Genomic DNA, 19,903 nt, shown 5'->3' on the forward strand with positions numbered 1-19,903 from the left:
GGTACCTAAATTCACCCTCAAACTTGGTTTGATGCAAAATATTCACAGGGCTGCTGAAAGTAACCCCACTAACTCCTGAGCATCCCTGTTCCATGGAGAGTTTCATCACCAAGATGTGTCGTGTGTCGTGATATGCGCAGGTGGCCAATGCAGAGGCGAATGGCTGTGTGGGGGTTTTGGTGTATCCTGATCCAGCAGACTTTTATGGGCCAATGGATACACCACCACTTCCCCTCAACCAGACAATCGGGGGCCATGTGAGTACCATAGGGAATGGGTGCTCTGTGTGCTGCTCACTGATGGAAGTCTGTGTTCATACAGAACATGCCATTTTCCAATTGCTGTTTAAGCTAATGTACATCTGTTGTTCTTCTGTCTGAAAATGTTTCACTCGAGGAAATAAGACTTTTTACATAAGAAAGGAGGTGTTTTTTTGGCGATCTGATAGAGATGTTTTCGATGATGAAGGGTATTGACAAAATAAATGCAGAAGTTTTTTTTTTTCTTCAGCAGAATAGACACTGATAGGACCACTGATAACCTGAAAGTAAAGAAGAGGAGAGTTAAGATGGTAGTAAGGCAAGTGTGGTCTTTCACTCAGTAGTTAGTACTCAGTACTCAGGGAGTAGTTAGTTTATCCAATGGCCTTCCTGGAAAGGTAGTGACAGCAGAAGCAGTAGATATTTTTGAATCACATAGGTTAGGTATATATATATATACACACACACACACACACACACACACACACACACACACACACACACACACACACACACACACACACACACACACACACACACACACACACACACACACACACACACACACACACACACACACACACACACACACACAGTCACATGACAAAGTAAGTCCACCCCATGTAAAGTTTTGACTATTTCAACATACAGCTATTTGATCTTCATTTCAACAATATTGATAAATAAAGGTGATATAATATAACAAATATCATGAAACATTTACATTTTGTAGTCCATTGTATAATTTAAATAAACATAAATGCAAATTTTGCATGTGGAAAAAGTAATTACCGGGCCGCCGTGGTGCTGACTGGGCAATCGTGGTGTGGTGCTGACCGGGCAATCGTGGTGTGGTGCTGACCGGGCAAACGTGCTGACCGGGCAAACGTGGTGTGGTGCTGACCGGGCAAACGTGGTGTGGTGCTGACCGGGCAAACGTGGTGTGGTGCTGACCGGGCAAACGTGGTGTGCTGACCGGGCCGCCGTGGTGCTGACCGGGCAAACGTGGCGTGGTGCTGACGGGTCCCCCGCAGCCGTAATGCACCCCCCACCCCCCACCCCCCCTCCCCCCCCCCCCCACCCATAATTTCCATGTTTTAAACGTGTCCCAGTGTGTACCCTGGATTAGAATAGGTAACCGTATCCCTGCGTGTCGTAAGAGACGACTAAGAGGGTTGGCGTCAGGAAGGGTATCCGGCCAAAAAAAAAACATTGCCTCAAAAAGGGAACCATGACAATTACAACTACATATGGGCAGGGTACAGCCCGAAGTGGAGATCGGTTTCTGAGGTTTGGGACATGGAATGTAGGGACAATGACGGAGATCAGGAGAAGTGGTGGAAGTATTGGTCAGAAGAAGAGTGGACATATGTTGTGTGCAAGAGACGAGATGGAAGGGAAGTGGTGTGAGAATGGTGAAGGGTAGGCAGGGACAGAAATACAAGTTTGTGTGGCAAGGGTGCCTGGAGGGCGTGAATGGTGTTGGTGTCCTGTTTTCTGAGGAGTTTGTAGACAGTGTGGTGAGTGTGACTAGAGTGAGTGATAGGTTGATGATGGTGAAAATGATGATTGGAAAGCTCTTGGTGAACGTCATCTCAGGATATGCTCCATAGGCTGGTCGGAGTGATGAAGAGAAGGACAAGTTCTGGTGTGCGATAGAGAAGCTGATGGAAAACGTGAAAGATGAGGAAGTTGTTGTGGTAGGAGGAGACCTAAATGGACATGTGGGAAGGAGTATGGATGGTTTTGAGGGAGTTCATGGGGGTTATGGATATAGTGTGAGAAATGGAGAAGGTGAAAGGATTTTGGAGTTTGCTGATGGAGCTGATTTGTTGATTTGTAATACTCAGTTCCAGAAAGAGGATAATAAGCTTGTTACATACACGTCAGGTGGGTCGACGACAACCGTTGACGACTTGATGGTGCGTAGGCGAGATAGGGGGCACCTCCGGGACACAAAGGTGATCCCGGGGGAGGAGGCTGTTTCACAGCACCACTTGGTTGTCTGCGACATAAGTGTGAAAGGTGTGAGGAGAGCTCGGTGGGTGAAGTACCAACCGAGAATGAAGGTGTGGAGGTTGAAAGAGGTGACAGTGGGGGAGGCATTAAAAGAGAGGCTGAGTAGGGTCGAGGATGATGTGGTTGAGCTTGAAAGTGGTTGGATGTCAATGAAAGCTAGTCTGTTGGGAGCTGTTGGTGAGGTATGTGGATGGACAAAAGGACCACCGAGGCACTCGGAAACATGGTGGTGGGATGATGTAGTTGGAAAGAGGATCGACGAGAAGAGGAAGAAGTTCAAGGAGTGGCAGAAGGCGAAGGGTATGGGAGCAGAAACAGCAGAGCATGAAAGTTATAAGGCAGCCAAGAAGGCTGCAAAGAAAGAGGTAGCAAAGGCATGTAGGAAAATGTTCAGAGAACGCTTGGATTCGGGAGAGGGTCAGAGAGCAGTATTCAGGATTGCAAAGCAGATAGCGAAAGAGGTGTGATGTGATGGGGGTGAGTTGCTTGAAGGATGAAGTGGGACAAGTCGTTGTGGACCCAGATGGAATTAAAGGAAGATGGAAAAGATATATGGAAATGCTGTTGAATACAGAGAATGAATGGGATTGCAACATAGAGAGTAACCCAGTTTCAGGACCGGCAGAGAAGATAACTGAGAAGGAAGTTAAGGAAGCGATAAAAGCAATGAAGAGTAGAAAAGCGGGAGGGCCGACAGGAGTTGTGGGAGATATGTTGAAGGCAGCAGGAAGTTGGGGTGTGAAGAGAATGACAGAGATCTGTAATCTGGCGGTGAAAGAAGGCCGCATTCCAGTGGATTGGGAACTGAGTACCCTCGTCCCTCTATACAAGGGGAAAGGTGACCCTCTAGAGTGTGGCTCGTACCGAGCGATAAAGTTATTGGAGCATGGAATGAAGGTATTGGAAAGGGTGTTGGAGAGGAGGATAAGGAAGAAAGTGAAGATCGACGAAATGCAATTTGGATTTATGCCAGGAAGAGGAACGACAAACGTGCTTTTTTATTGTGAGGCAGTTGCAGGAGAAGTACATGGAGAAGAGGAAGAAGTTGTTTCTTGGGTTTGTTGATCTGGAGGAAGCATTCGATAGGGTTCCACGCAAAGTATTGACATGGGCAATGAGGAAGTTAGGAGTGGAGGAATGGTTGATCAGAGTAGTGATGGCAATGTACAAAAGAGCGCGCACAGCTGTAAGGACGAAGGACGGTAACAGTGGTGAGTTTGAGGTGAAGGTGGGAGTGCATCAGGGGTCGGTACTAAGTCCACTACTATTTGTAGCTGTGATGGAGGTGCTGCCTCAGAACGTAAAGGAGGGTTTACCGTGGGAGTTGTTGTATGCAGATGATCTGGTGTTGATTGCGGAAAGTATGGATGGACTGAAGGAAAAGATGAACAAGTGGAAGGAATGTATGGAGACAAAAGGTCTGAAGGTGAATATCGGAAAGACGAAGGTGATGGCAAGTGGTAAAGCATGTGGTGAGGTGGAAAGAACTGGGAAGTGGCTCTGTGCTGTGTGCAGGAAGGGTGTCGGAGTGAACTCCATTCAAAATACAATGTGCGCTGAGTGGGTTCATCAAAAATGTAGTGGTCTGAGAGGGTCATTAACCAGTGTGGCAGCTACATTCAAATGTAAGGTGTGCACAGAGGGAGCTGCACATGGAGGAAATGTTGAGTTGGATCTTGGAGACGGCGTGGAGCTGGAAGGTGTGAAAACATTTTGCTACCTCGGAGACATGCTGAATGGAGAAGGTGGATCAGACTCGGCAACGGTTGCTAGAGTGAGATGTGCATGGAAGAAGTTTCGGGAACTGAGTGGCGTGCTGATGAGGAGGGGGAGTGTCGTTGAAGCTGAAGGGAAAGGTGTATGCTGCATGTGTGAGAAGTGTTATGATTTATGGGAGCGAGACATGGGTAATGAACGTAGAGCAGCAACGAAGGTTGGAAAGGGTGGAAATGCGAATGGTTCGATGGATGTGCGGAGTATCGTTGAGAGAGAGGAAGACAAATGATGAATTGCGAAAGATGATGGGAATAGAGCCTGTGATTGATGCTGTGAAGAGGAACAGGTTGAGATGGTTTGGTCATGTGTTGAGGAAGGATGAAAGTGACTGGTTGAGAAGAGTGATGGAAATGAATGTAGAAGGAAGTAGAGGACGGGGAAGACCGAGAAAGACTTGGCTAAAGATGGTGGAAGAAGAAATGCGGGTAAGGGGGTTAACAAGGAGAGATGCAGAAAATAGGTCAAGATGGAGAAGATTGTCATGGGGACCGCAAGGCTAACCCCCCCTCCAGCAGGGAAAATGGCCTTAAAATGCATGTTGTTGTTGTTGTTGTTGTTGTTGTTGTTGTTGTTGTTGTTGTATGGAACAAAATGTCCATGTTGATGAACCAAAACAATTTTGATCTTTTCCTGAACAAACTCTGCTGTGGTTGCTGAACACAGGTTCACTTTGGGTATGGAGATCCATATACACCTGGCTTCCCATCATTCAACAACACGCCATTCCCCCCTGTGCCATCCTCGGGCTTGCCAGGTATCCCAGCCCAGCCCATCAGTGGTCAGGCTGCACAGACGATCTTCAGGTTTGTTGGTTTTGGGTGATTGAAAGAGGGGAGTGGGGATTTGTATGCTCTTTCCTAATAGTTTATTTACGAATTAAATTCATGAAGTTGTTGATCTTGATTTTTTTTTTTTTTTTGAAGTGCAGCTTTCCGAACCATTTGTTGGGGGAGAAGTGCTCCCCTTCCCCAATTTCCTAAAACCCGAAGTGGTAATTGTATGTGTACAGTACTAGATAAAAACCATGAATGTTTAACACTTGATGTAGGTCATGAGATTTATTTTTAATGAATTGTCTTGGTGGTTGTTGTAAAGCAAACCCAGCATGAAGTTGTGCTATGCCATATTTGGTGGTTTGTTACATAGTGTATTGCCACAGTGGTTCATCCTGGGTGGTTTGTCGAGGTTATTGTTGTCGTGAGTCTGCAGTTTTTATAATTCCAGAAACCTGAAAGGTGAGCTGGTGCCTGCAACATGGCAGGGAGGCTTAAATGATGTGGATTACCACTTCGGGAGCTTGCTTTCCCCCATGGCCGTGCAACTGCGCATGAGTGTCAACAATAGGGACGTTCGGAAAACGCTGCACAACATCATGGGAGTCCTACAGGGCCACTCGGAGCCTGGTAAGGAAAGTTGGTCTGGACGTGTCGTTATTATCATGGGGGATCGACAACCATCCCAACTGGGTCTTTCACTCCCTTTGCAGACCGATACGTGATGTTTGGGGCCCAACGGGATTCAACCGGTCCAGGAATCGCCGAATCAGCATCTGGAACTGCGTTAATGCTTGAGGTTGCAATGATCCTTTCCAACCTCACCAAGAATGGTAACTTTGACAAACGTGACAGCCTCATCAATTTGATATAGCTTTGCTGTACTATAACGTACTAGCGGGGTCACCCGTGGGAATCCCACGGGCATGGATGTGTGTGACATTTCGACATATTCAGTTATATGCTGCACATTCATTTTTACAAAATGGTTACTGGCAAGTCATCAGATCCAGAAATGGTGTGAATTTAGTTATTTCACATAATATGTGACCCCTCACTCCTCTCCACCTGACACTCTCCTGTCTCCACCTGACACTCTCCTGTCTCCACCTGACACTCTCCTCTCTCCACCTAGCACTCCTCTCCTCTCCAAACCCTCACATCCCTCTCCTTTCCAATCCCTCACCTCTCCAATCCCTCACACTCCTCTCCTCTCCAATCCTTCACACGCCTCTCCAATCGCGCCTCACACTCCTCTCCAATCGCGCCTCACACTCCTCTCCAATCGCGCCTCACACTCCTCTCCAATCGCGCCTCACACTCCTCTCCAATCGTGCCTCACACTCCTCTCCAATCGTGCCTCACACTCCCCTCCAATCACTCCTCTCCAATCGTGCCTCACACTCCTCTCCAATCACGCCTCACACTCCTCTCCAATCGTGCCTCACACTCCTCTCCAATCGCGCCTCACACTCCTCTCCAATCGCGCCTCACTCGCCTCTCCAATCGGCTTTCCCCGTCTCGTTTCTCTCCTTTTTCTCCCGTCTCGTTCTTTTTCTTGCTCCAAATCGGCCCGTCGGGATCGGAAATCGGCCCGTCTCGCCCGTCGGCCCGTCGGAATCGGAAATCGGCCCGTCTTGCTTTTGTGCTTGTGCGTAAATAAATTGTGTTCATGACACCATTTCTGGTGTTGGGCTAGCGGCTAGGGTGCCGGCTTAGGATCCTGGGTTCGAATCTCGGTCGATCGCCGAATTAATGCCAGGGGGGTTGACTCAGCCTGTCATCCTTCCGAGGTCGGCTAATTGAGTACCAGTTCACTGGTAATTCCCTGTTTGTCGTTGAAGGCGGCAAAAAGGGTTGGCGTCAGGAAGGGCATCCGGCCGTAAAACATTGCTTCAAAAAGGGGACAAAAAAACAACAACTACCACGGTCCCCGAAAAGGCCAACCCCCGCTTTGCGGGGAAAAATGGCCTCTAAACGGTGGTTTTTACACCATTTCTGGATCTGATGACTTGCCAGTAACCATTTTGTAAAAATGAATGTGCAGCATCTAACTCAATATGTCGAAATGTCACACACATCCATGCCCGTGGGATTCCCACGGGTGACCCCGCAAGTTTGCATTGACGTTCGTCGATGGACTCGTTCGCCCGTCTCATTCGTTTTCTTGCTGCATCCTGTTCAAGTCTGCGTTCTTCATCGATCGTCTCATTAATTTTGGAAATAGAAGTTTCCACGCAGCGCATGAATTGTCACGATCCTCAAGAGGAATTTGTCTCGTAATCATCAAATGATAAATGGCAAGTAAATTATATTGTGGAAAATTAAAGATTTCAAATAAACCTATTTAAAGTGTATTCGCACATAACTAATTTTAAAAAACGAAGAAATATCTCTCGGTAATTTCCTGAAACATATTTTACTTCCGGCTAATAATGTTGAATTAAATAAAAACGAAGAAATATATGTCGGCATCATTGTTGACGTTTTTGTGACGACTGTCATCAAACGAAAAAGTAATATATCTTAACGGAAAAGCAAAAGCGAATTTTTAATATATATCGACACGTTGCCGTCGGTGTCATGTTGGGCGGTGTATGATACACCATGACGCGATTTTTAAAAATATATCTCTGCATTTTCCCGCGTGTGTGGAATGTTCTCAATTATTGCTGACACCGAGTCCAAAACCATCGATAAAAATGAAATCATATGGTGAGTTAGATTGGAGATAAAGGCGTGAGAGAGACTCAATGGCCTTGAAGTTGAAGTTACAGGCGTTTGAGAATTCATTTCGTTCTATAAACGGCAACTTTCATTGGATTTCCTTCCCGTTTTTTTTCAACCGAGTCGAAAACTATGTTAGCGACTGTGAAAAATGAAATGATATATCGAATTTTTAATATGTATCGACACGTTGCCGTCGGTGTCATGTTAGGCGGTGTATGATACACCATGACGCGATTTTAAAAAATATATCTGCATTTTCCCGCGTGTGTGGAATGTTCTCAATTATTGCTGACACCGACTCTAAAACCATCGATAAAAATGAAATCATATGGTGAGTTAGATTGGAGATAAAGGCGTGAGAGAGACTCAATGGCCTTGAAGTTACAGGCATTTGAGAATTCATTTCGTTCTATAAACGGCAACTTTCATCGGATTTTCTTCTCGTTTTTTTTCAACCGAGTCTAAAACTATGTTAGCGACTGTGAAAAATGAAATGATATATCGAATTTAAAATAGATATCGACACATTGCCGTCGGTGTCATGTTGGGCGGTGTATGATACACCATGACGCGATTTAAAAAAATATATCTCTGCATTTTCCCGCGTGTGTGGAATGTTTGTGGAAAATTAAAGATTTCAAATAAACCTATTTAAAGTGTATGCGCACATAACTAATAAAAAAAACGAAGAAATATCTCTCGGTAATTTCCTGAAACATATTTTACTTCCGGCTAATATGTTGAATGAAATAAAAACGAAGAAATATATGTCGGCATCATTGTTGACGTTTTTGTGACGACTATCATCAAACGAAATAGTAATATATCATAACGGAAAAGCAAAAGCGAATTTTTAATATATATCGACACATTGCCGGCGGTGTCATGTTGGGCGGTGTATGATACACCATGACGCGATTTTAAAAAATATATCTCTGCATTTTCCCGCGTGTGTGGATTGTTCTCAATTATTGCTGACACCGAGTCTAAAAGTAAAACCATCGATAAAAATGAAATCATATGGTGAGTTAGATTGGAGATAAAGGCGTGAGAGAGACTCAATGGCCTTGAAGTTACAGGCCTTTGAGAATTCATTTCGTTCTATAAACGGCAACTTTCATCGGATTTTCTTCCCGTTTTTTTTCAACCGAGTCTAAAACTATGTTAGCGACTGTGAAAAATGAAATGATTTATCGAATTTGATTTGAAATAAAACTGGGGGAGAGCAAGACACCACGGGCCTACAAAACAGGACTCAAAGCTATGCGAGTTAATAAAATGGTGGATATTTGTTTATAGCCACTCCCAGAATGGGTGGAGCTATGGGTGGAGCTACTCTGCAAACCGAGTAAGCCACACCCCGGACAGACACCCAACAGATAGACAGACAGACAGACAGACAGAATCATCTACGGCTATTATAATATAGATATGAATCCTAGCACAGTGACAGTCATTCACGTATTGTTTTTTTTTTCTATAGAACCTTTACTTTTGTTTTTGGTGTGATGTTTACATGGTAGTTCTGGTATCAAGTAGTTCATTAAATCCATCAGAATTGATTATATCTATCATATAAAATGCAATGTCAGTTTGTGTGTTTGTACAGATTTCTGTCCCCCTTCACAAAGGTACATTTTAAAGGCCAATCTTTTAACACGAATGTGTGTTCACTACAGACTATTTTGAGGATAAAACAAATTCGAAAAACATTTTCCATAAAAGAGTAATAATGTCTCTTCTATTGGAATTGTAGACAGTGGCTGGCAAACCGAGCCTCAAGGGCGGTGTACAGAAGCGTTTTTTAAAAAAGAACAATAAATACAAGGCACAGGGAGGTGAAATTCACTGCACGTGATGTACAATGAGCGTAGAGTAAAACTAGTGTTCATTTACATCCGTATGATGTCTAATATAGATATAAGTACACATGACGAGGCCGAGGATCAGACTTTGGCACGCTCACGAGGGTGCACTGTTGCATAAACTGTTGCAACCCGTCATATTTGGTGTGTGTGTGCGTGCGTGCGCGCACAGAAATCGCATTCCTCTGTTGCTTGTTACTGCTGGAAGGGCAGTGATAAGTGAAGGAGAGAATTGGAATTTCCAGACGGCGACAAGACCGTTGCGTTACATTATCTTCTTCCTTTGGGAAACAGGTTCTTTTCTTTCAAGAAAAGGCTCTTATCTTGCCATCACAAAAGGCTCTTATCACCTCATCTAATAATTTATGGACCTCATTACCTACAGTATGTCACCAAAGGTGGACAGAGGTTATTTTCACCTTGCTTGTCTGTTTGTCTGTGAGCAGGATATCTCGAAACGTTTATGGAAGGATTCGGACGAAAGTTGGTGGACAGGTTGGGTGTGTGGCAAGGACTAATTTATTCGATTTTGTTGACTTTAAACTGATACTGGGTACTCCTCAGGCAGGTTGTTAAATTGAGTATATCAGTGATCTGTTATTCAGAAGAAACATCAAGATGATTGTTGCAGGCATTCTTGATGATGTCCTTTCGATCCCAAAAGATCTTAGGAAAAGAGGATGCCGTTGTGTGCCAGTTCAATTGCCCAATTCTAAATAATTTCTCTTATATATGGGTTCCGGGTGAGGGTGCAGGGTGGGGGAGGGGTAAGGCACTACATGCTTCATTGAGTGTGGAATTAGTCATTGCTATTTTGTGTGCATGATCTAATTCTGTTTCAGGGTTCCAGCCTCGGCGGAGCATCATATTTCTGAGTTGGGATGGTGGAGAGTTTGGGTCTGTTGGAGCAACTGAGTGGTTGGAGGTGAGGTAAAGAAATGAGGTCCTCATGTAATGATCTCCTTGCACCTTTAATCTGTAAGAATCGCCTTATTTTGCCATATCATTTGCACTTCTGACTGTGCACTTCTCGTTTTCACCCATTTCACTAGGGATACCTTTCTCTACTGCACCGTAAAGCAGTCGCGTACATCAGCTTGGACAACCCTGTAACAGGTGGGCTTGTGCACGAGTTGCTTCTCCCAACGCCCCCAAAAAACTCCACAACTGCTCCTCCTTCACCCCAATCACATTCTTTTCTGTTCTTTGTCAATACCATTTTGGTGACTTTGGCATGTGTGCGTACCTCAGTCATCTACATATTGCATGTGCATAATTAAATGATGGAGTTTTTTGACCACTCCCATCCCACTCACTACCGACATGCAGTGTATTCCCCTTTCCTTGCACTCTCTCATCCCACCCTTACCTGCTCCTCTCCATTGACATGTTTTGTTCCCTTTTCACAACCATTCTCCTTTAATTTCCTTTGCTTACAATTATCCCCACTAACAGTTTACCTCCCCCCCCTCCATTATTACATATAGTGCATTCAGAAAGTATTCAGACCCCTTCACTTTTTTCACATTTTGTTATGTTGCAGCCTTATGCTGAAATCGTTAAAATTAATTTTTTCCCTCATCAATCTACACTCAATACCCCATAATGACAAAGAGAAAACAAGATTTTAGAAAGTTTTGCAAATTTATTAAAAAGAAAAAACTGACATATCGCATTTACATAAGTATTCATACCCTTTGCTATGACACTTGAAATTTAGCTCAGGTGCCTCCCATTTCTCTTGATCATCTTTGAGATGTTTCTACACCTTGATTGGAGTCCACCTGGGGTAAATTCAATTGATTGGACATGATTTGGAAAGGCACACACCTGTCTATATAAGGTCTCACAGCTGACGATGCATATCAGAGCAAAAGCCAAGCCATGAGGTCGAAGGAACTGCCTGCAGAGCTCAGAGACAGGATTGTGTCGAGGCACAGATCTGGGGAAGCCTAAAAAAAAACTTCTGCTGCATTGAAGATTCCCAAGACCACAGTGGCCTCCATAATTCTTAAATGGAAGAAGTTTGGAACAACCAGGACTCTTCATAGAGCTGGCCGCCCGGACAAACTGGAAGCGCCTTGGTAAGAGAGGTGACCAAGAACCCGATGGTCAATCTGGCTGAGCTCCAGAGCTCCAGAGATCCTGTGTGGAGATGGGAGAAACTTCCAGAAGGACAACCATCACTGCAACACTCAACCGATCTGGGCTTTATGGCATAGTGGCCAGACGGAAGCCAAACCAGTTCAATCTTGGTTTCATCAGACCACAGAATCAGGTTTCTCACAATCTGAGAGTCCTTCAGGTGCTTTTTTGCAAACTCCAAGCGGGCTTTCATATGTATTTCACTGAGGAGAGGCTTCCGTCTGGCCACTCTGCCATAAAGCCCAGATCGGTGGATTGTTGCAGTGATAGTTGTCCTGCTGGAAGTTTCTCCCATCTCCACACAGGATCTCTGGAGCTCAGCCAGAGTGACCATCGGGGTCTTGGTCACCTCTCTTACCAAGGCCCTTCTCCCCCGATTGCTCAGTTTGTCCGGGCGGCCAGCTCTAGGAAGAGTTCTGGTTGTTCCAAACTTCTTCCATTTAAGAATTATGGAGGCCACTGTGCTCTTGGGAACCTTCAATGCAGCAGAGATTTTTTTTGTAGGCTTCCCCAGATCTGTGCCTCGACACAATCCTGTCTCTGAGCTCTGCAGGCAGTTCCTTCGACCTCATGGCTTCGTTTTTTCTCTGATATGCATCGTCAGCTGTGAGACCTTATATAGACAGGTGTGTGCCTTTCCAAATCATGTCCAATCAATTTAATTTACCACAGGTGGACTCCAATCTAGGTGTAGAAACATCTCAGAGATGATCAAGAGAAATGGGAGGCACCTGAGCTAAATTTCAAGTGTCATAGCAAAGGGTCTGAATACTTATGTCAATGTGATATTTCAGTTTTTTCTTTTTAATAAATTTGCAAAACTTTCTAACATCCTGTTTTCTCTTTGTCATTATGGGGTATTGAGTGTAGATTGATGAGGGAAAAAATGGATTTAAACGATTTCAGCATAAGGCTGCAACATAACAAAATGTGAAAAGTGACTGGGTCTGAATACTTTCTGAATGCACTGTACACATGCAGATAATCCCATGCGAGATTTTTTTTCTCTTTTCAGGTGATACAGTGTTTAATGTGCAAGGTAGCCCGCTTCTTGGAGGTGTCCTGCATGATGTTCTGCACCAGGTGATGCCATCAACTAATAACTGTGAAATGAATGTGTTTGCTCTTTTTTTATGATCCTTTTGGGGTTTATTTTGTCCACTTTGGTGAATTGATCACCGTCATTAATAGCAATCTGCTTGAGCTATGATGGTTTTACATGCTATGAATCTTGGTGCATCTGCAGGTTTTGGCACCAGGAGCACTGACTCAAACTGTGCTTGAACATCTCGAAAACCGTGACCCGGACTGGCGCACAACCATGTATGTGTGTATATTTGATGTGTGCGTGTGTGTGTGCCGTCAGGTTTTTTATTTTTTTATTTTTTTTAAATGTATACAAGATCGAGGCTCGTGAAAGAGCTAACATTAATCGCACAAAAAGTCAAACCGACACATAGAACATATAATAAGGGGAGCGGTAGACAAGATGGGGAGAGAGCGGGAAGGACACAAACACAACATTTGAGACCAGGGACATCGAGAGATCTGTGGGAGGGAGAGAGCTTGGGGGGGAGGTGGGAGAGGTATAAAACATATAGACACTGCAAGGACTTCCAGGAAAGAAGTTGGAATTTCAAAAAAAGTGGATCTGCAGTGAATTAGCGGGGGCAGAAAAGATCAAGGTTTTGCATGGGGGAAGATGAGAGATGGTGGTGAACAGCTGTTTTAAAGACATGGAGGGAGGAATGGGATTGAAGAGAGTGGGGGAGTTTGTTCCAGAGGCGGGAGAAAAGAGGAATGAAGGAGTGAAGGTAAGCAGAGAGCCTAGTATTTGGCAGTTTAAGAGGGTTGCAGGCAGATCTTGTGCGACCTGTAGGAATATTTGGGGGACAGAGCACAGAGAGAGCTGGGGGAGCAAGGCCGGAGAGGAGTCGGTAGAAGACAGAAAGACCACCGACCTGCCTGCGGTGAGTGAGTGAAAGGCCCTCGGAGTTAGCTTCATCGTGGGAGATTCCAATGATTCTGAAAGCTTTGGTTTCAACAGCGTGAAGCCGAGCTAGGTGTGAGGCAGGAGCACCGGCCCAGAGGGGAGAACAGTATTCCATTGAGCTGCGGATGAAAGCCTTGTATGTGGTGAGGAGCTCAGGTGTGCCGAGGAAGGACTTCACACGACGGAGGATGCCCAGTCGGCGACTGGCTTTGGAAGCCAGCTTGGAAATGTGGTTTTCCCAGGAAAGATCATGGCAGATGGTGAGACCTGAAAGCTTGAGCGACAGAACTTCTTGGAGAGGAGTTTCATTGTGATGCGTATGTTTGTAAAGCTTGTGGATAACAAAAGTTACCTTTTTTACAGAGCACAGTTGCAATGTGCTGGAGATTGAGCTGTTATTGAATCGGGAAGGTGTATATGGCATCCATTGAGTCAGCTTGCCCATTCTCACATAAGGCGTATGGAGAGACATGACATATCTTCCATTATGACTTCGAAGAAAATCGGTTTTTACTTGGCAAATTATTATTTTTTTTTTTGCAAGTATGTTGATCACTCCGTTTTGTGTTTGTTTGTGTGTTTGTCTGTCCGCTCATTTATACTTGCCTACAGGTCACAATTTTAAACCGATCTTCACGAAACTTCACTAAATGGTGGAGTTTGTGGTCTGACAAAATCCTATATATTTTTGAGGTTAAAATGTCCAAAGGTCAACATAGGCCAAAGGTCAACCACTTTTTTTCAAATTTCTAAAATCCTCAATTTTCATCTGATTGACTTGAAATTTTAATAGGATATACACATCGGCTAACTGAATTCAACCATCCGCAATTTTTGAGATCAGCTTAGGCCAAAAGGTCAACATAGGCCAAAGGTCAACCACCTTTTTCGAATTTCTAATATCCTCAATTTTCATCCAATTGACTTGAAATTTGAATAGGATTTTCATTTCAGCGAACTGAATTCAACCAACAACTATTTTTGAGATCAGCATAGGCCAAAAGGTCAACATAGGTGAACGGTCAACAATTTCAAATTTCCAAAATCCTCAATTTTCATACCATTCACTTGAAATTTGAATGGGCTTTACATATCTGTGAACTGAATTCAACCAACAACTATTTTCGAGGTCAATATAGGTCACAAGGTCAACATAGGCCAAAGGTCAACCACTTTTTTCAAATTTCAAAAATCCTCAATTTTCATCCGAATGACTTGAAATTTGAATAGGATTTTCATACCGGCTTACTGAAAGCAACCACCTACTATTTTTGAGGTCAACATAGGCTGAATTTCTAAAATTGTCAATTTTCATCCGATTAACTTAAACTTTGAAGACGATTTTCAGAGCAGCTTTTTTTTTTTTTTTTTTTTTTTTTTTTTTTTTGTATACAAGATCGAGGCTCGTGAAAGAGCGAACATTAATCACACAGAAAGACAAACCGACACATAAAACATATAACATAGGGAGCGGTAGACAAGATGGGGAGAGAGGGGGAAGGACACAAACACAACATTTGAGAGCAGGGACCGAGAGACATGGAGACATCGAGAGATCTGAGAGAGGGCGAGGGCTTTTGGGGGGGGGGGGGGCGTGGGAAGGGGGCAGTGGGAGAGGTATAAAACATATGGACACTGCCAGGACTTCCAGGAAAGAAGTTGGAATTTCAAACAAGGTGGATCTGGGGTGAATTAGCGGGGGTAGAAAAGATCAAGGTTTTGGATGGGGGAAGATAAGAGATGGTGGTGAACAGCTGTTTTAAAGACCTGGAGGGAGGAGTGGGATTGAAGGGAGTGAGGGAGTTTGTTCCAGAGGCGGGAGAAAAGAGGAATGAAAGAGTGAAGGTGAGCGGAGAGCCGAGATTTCGGCAGTTTAACCATCAGAGGGTTGCTGGCAGATCTTGTGCGACCTGTAGGAATATTTGGGGGACAGAGCACAGAGAGAGCTGGGGGTGCAAGGCCGGAGAGGAGTCGGTAGAAGACAGAAAGACCACCTACCTGCCTGCGGTGAGTGAGTGAAAGGCCCTCAGAGATAGCTTCATCGCGGGAGATTCCAATAATTCTGAAAGCTTTGGTTTCAACAGCGTGAAGCCGAGCTAGGTGTGAGGCAGGAGCACCGGCCCATAGGGGAGAACAGTATTCCATTGAGCTGCGGATGAAAGCCTTGTATGTGGTGAGGAGCTCAGGTGTGCCGAGGAAGGACTTCGCACGACGGAGGATGCCCAGTCGGCGACTGGCTTTGGAGGCCAGCTTGGAAATGTGGTTTTCCCAAGAAAGATCATGGCAGATAGTGAGACCCAAAATCTTGAGCGACAGAACTTCTTGGAGAGGATTGTTGAGAAAGTAGATGGGAGGGTTGTCCAGTCGATCTTTTCGGAGAGACATAGTAAGAGTGTGAGATTTGTCAGGATTGAAAGACATGTTCCACTTGTTTGACCAGTCTGTGATTTTGTCCAGGTCTTCAGAGAGTGAGGAGGCAGCAGACTGCCGATCTGAGGGAAGAGGAATGGAGCGGCAGAGAGTGGAGTCATCAGCAAAGAGATAGAGAGGATTTTCGAGAGAGTCAGAGAGATCATTGATGAAGACCAGAAAAAGCACGGGGCCCAGAACACTGCCTTGGGGAACTCCAGCCTGAACAGGAAGAGGAGATGAGAGAAACCCATTCAGGGCCACACGTTGACGACGACTAGAGAGGAAGTCCGCCAGCCATGCGTGGAGATTTCCATGGATACCAAAGGAGGAGAGTTTGGTGAGCAGAGCGGGGTGCCAGACCGTGTCGAAGGCACGTGATATGTCGAGGGAGACAGCTCTAATTTCCTGTTTGGCATTGAGGACCTCCATCCATTGTTGAGACAGCAGAAGCAGCATGTCCAGAGTAGAGTGACCTGGTCTGAAACCAAATTGATGATCAGAGATCAAGCCATTGGAGAAGAGGAAAGATTTCATATCAGAAGCAATGATGGATTCCATGACTTTGCTGATAATTGGGAGAAGGCTGATTGGTCTGTAGTTGCTAGGATCTGTTTTTGCACCTTTTTTGTGCAAAGCGGTGATGTTGGCTGATTTCCAAGCAGATGGCAGTTGACCTTGAGCAAAAGAGAGGGTGAAGAGAACAGCTAACTGAATTCAACCACCAACTATTTTTGAGATCAACATAGGTCAAAGGTCAACAACAATTTCAAATTTCTAAAATCCTCAATTTTAATCCGAATGACTTGAAATTTGAATGGGATTTACATATCTGCCAACTGAAGTCAACCACCAACTATTTTTGAGATCACCATAGGCCAAAAGGTCAACATAGGACAAAGGTCAACAACAATTTCGAATTTATAAAATCCTCAATTTTCATCCGAATGACTTGAAATTTGAATAGGATTTTTATATCAGCCAACTGAATTCAACCACTAACTATTTTTCAGATCAACATAGGTCATAAGGTCAACATCAGCCGAAGGTTAACCAATTTTTTCGAATTTCTAAAATGCTCAATTTTCATCCGATTGACTTGAAATTTGAAAAGGATTTTCATATCAGCTTACTGAAACCATCCACCAACTATTTTTGAGGTCAACGTAGGCCAACAGGTCAACATAGGCCAAATTTCTAAAATTGACTTTTCATCTGATTAATTTAAACTTTGAAGACGATTTGCATATCAGATCACTGAATTCAACCACAAATTATATTTGAGGTCAAAAGGATGCCCTACTGAGTGCCATTCTACTTTGTTCTGTTTTGCCAAGTGTCGCTGTATGAGTGATTTTTTTTTTTCTGTCTGTCTGCCTGTCTGTCTGCCTGTCTGTCTACAAACGTCTGTTTATGATCGAGCAACAACTTGATTTAAATTGAATAGTACATTTTAAAGATGAATTGGAGATCGTACACAGAGGAGTGAGATAATATTTTCTGTCTACCTGTCTTGCAGTCAAACAAAATTTAAAATCATTTCAAACAGGAAACTTACTGTTTCAACGATGTCATAATGGATACAAACAACAGGAATGAATAACTAATGCTGGGTTAAATAAGGTGGTGTAATAGACTCAATCAATGGCGGTAAATTTCCCCCCCCCCCAAAAAAATACAAACCTTTAAAATATTTATTTTATTTAAATTGAATTATATATTTGAACACTGTAGAGCACAAATTGCCTTTTTGACACTTTCAAAAGCCCTTCTGTTTCGCAGTATTTGGTCAAAATATTATAGCATTTTACATCATAATGACTAATCAAATTTGCTGCTCTCAGACCCCACCCCCGGTCTGCGGTCTGCTCTGCCTCGCCCCTGGTCTGCGGTCTGGTCTTCCCTGTCTGCTGCTCGCAGACATTTTTTAAGGTGTTCTATGAACTATAGTTTTTTCCCTGCTTTTTGCATCATTTTTCACTCCAACTGTTCAAAGAGTGACTGTGGGACTCACATGTACTACACATAGTTGATGCCTCTTCATGTTCCACCATTTACCTGTAAATAATCCAGGAGGTGTTCCCCCATCAAACCCTTAAATTAGTTTGATGTCTCTCTCAGTGAAAGACACATGAAAGCCCGCTTGGAGTTTGCAAAAAAGCACCTGAAGGACTCTCAGACTGTGAGAAACAAGATTCTGTGGTCTGATGAAACCAAGATTGAACTGTTTGGCTTCCGTCTGGCCACTCTGCCATAAAGCCCAGATCGGTGGAGTGTTGCAGTGATGGTTGTCCTTCTGGAAGTTTCTCCCATCTCCACACAGGATCTCTGGAGCTCAGCCAGAGTGACCATCGGGTTCTTGGTCACCTCTCTTACCAAGGCCCTTCTCCCCCGATTGCTCAGTTTGGCCGGACGGCCAGCTCTAGGAAGAGTCCTGGTTGTTCCAAACTTCTTCCATTTAAGAATTATGGAGGCCACTGTGCTCTTGGGAACATTCAATGCAGCAGAAATTTTTTTGTAGGCTTCTGCAGATCTGTGACTCGACACAATCCTGTCTCTGAGCTCTGCAGGCAGTTCCTTCGACCTCATGGCTTGGTTTTTGCTCTGATATGCATTGTCAGCTGTGAGACCTTATATAGACAGGTGTGTGCCTTTCCAAATCATGTCCAATCAATTGAATTTACCACAGGTGGACTCCAATCAAGGTGTAGAAACATCTCAAAGATGATCGACAAAAATGGGAGGCACCTGCACTAAATTTAAGTGTCATAGCAAAGGGTATGAATACTTATGTCAATGTGATATTTCAGTTTTTTATTTTTAATAAATTTGCAAAACTTTCTAAAATCCTGTTTTCTCTTTGTCACTGTGGGGTATTGAGTGTAGATTGATGAGGGAAAAAATGAATTTAAACGATTTCAGCATGAGGCTGCAACATAACAAAATGTGAAAAAAGTGACAGGGTCTGAATACTTTCTGAATGCACTGTATGTGGATACCAAAATATTTTTTAATTTCAACAATTTTCTGGAAGAAATAGTGCATTCTTTGAAGAAAGTGCAAGGGTGCCTATATTTTTGGGCATGACTGTATATAAACCTTTCCATGTTCTTGAAAAATAAACCTATGTTTAGAAGTTAGATTAATTCACAGCAGTTAAACTCAATGTGTTTTGAAAAGTTATGTGTCGATGGCAACCTCCAGGTCGGTTTAACCTCTGATGCCCATTACGTGTAGGTACAAGGAGGTGTCAATGCAGAGCAGCCTGTACCCCTTCTTGGCGTATGCTGGCATCCCATCTGTTGGGTTTGGCTATGTTCAGGTGAGCTAAATTAGCTCCAAAGTGGGCGTGTTCTTTATTGATTTACTTATGTGATTGAAAGTCTTGCTCGGTCCTGTTTATTTTTGCCACATTAAAGTGCAAGCTTTGTTTAGCATATCTGACGAGCTGGCAGGATGGTTAAGGCCCTGGAGGTACGCACACTCGCCTCTAAGCTGTCTAGCCTGGGTTTGAATCCTGGCCCAGCTATAAACTGCCAGCCCAGTGTTTGACGGGCAGGGCGATTGATGAACGTGTGTGACATCCCTCGGATGGATGTTAAATGGGCGTCCCGTCTGCCAGCATTAGTTGGACATTAAAGACCCAATGGTGTTCTTCACAAAGACTTGGCGAGCTATCACCGGCACCCTCGACAAAGTCCAAATTCTTGCCCGAACTACAACTAGGAAAGCAATGGCCATCTCCCCAGTATAACCCTTGCTCAGGAAGCGGCTTAGGTGCCACAGACGTTCTGTGAAGATTCTCTCTAATCGTACATTAAAGAGAGAGAGATTGGAGTTCGAGAGAGATGATTCTTAATCTATTAGTATTTGGTGTTGGCCAGGAAGCTGTTATTTGGATTAAAAAATAAAAATATATAGAGAAGTCTTTTT

The 19,903-nt window shown here is 44.0% G+C and overlaps 1 protein-coding gene across 1 annotated transcript in view; it reads left to right on the plus strand.

The window, feature by feature from the left end:
- Positions 1-19,903, plus strand: part of TFR2 (transferrin receptor 2) — a 55,191-nt gene that overhangs the window by 17,557 nt on the left and 17,731 nt on the right. The window contains exons 4-12 of the mRNA XM_078772439.1: positions 141-257; positions 4,719-4,858; positions 5,280-5,458; positions 5,542-5,661; positions 10,266-10,348; positions 10,476-10,539; positions 12,584-12,651; positions 12,815-12,891; positions 19,208-19,292. Coding sequence (XP_078628565.1) covers positions 141-257; positions 4,719-4,858; positions 5,280-5,458; positions 5,542-5,661; positions 10,266-10,348; positions 10,476-10,539; positions 12,584-12,651; positions 12,815-12,891; positions 19,208-19,292 — 933 coding nt within the window. The remainder of the gene's footprint in view (positions 1-140; positions 258-4,718; positions 4,859-5,279; positions 5,459-5,541; positions 5,662-10,265; positions 10,349-10,475; positions 10,540-12,583; positions 12,652-12,814; positions 12,892-19,207; positions 19,293-19,903) is intronic.

Source organism: Myxine glutinosa, chromosome 2, assembly GCF_964187855.1.
Source record: "Myxine glutinosa chromosome 2, kmMyxGlut1.1, whole genome shotgun sequence".
Classification (NCBI taxonomy): domain Eukaryota; kingdom Metazoa; phylum Chordata; class Myxini; order Myxiniformes; family Myxinidae; genus Myxine; species Myxine glutinosa.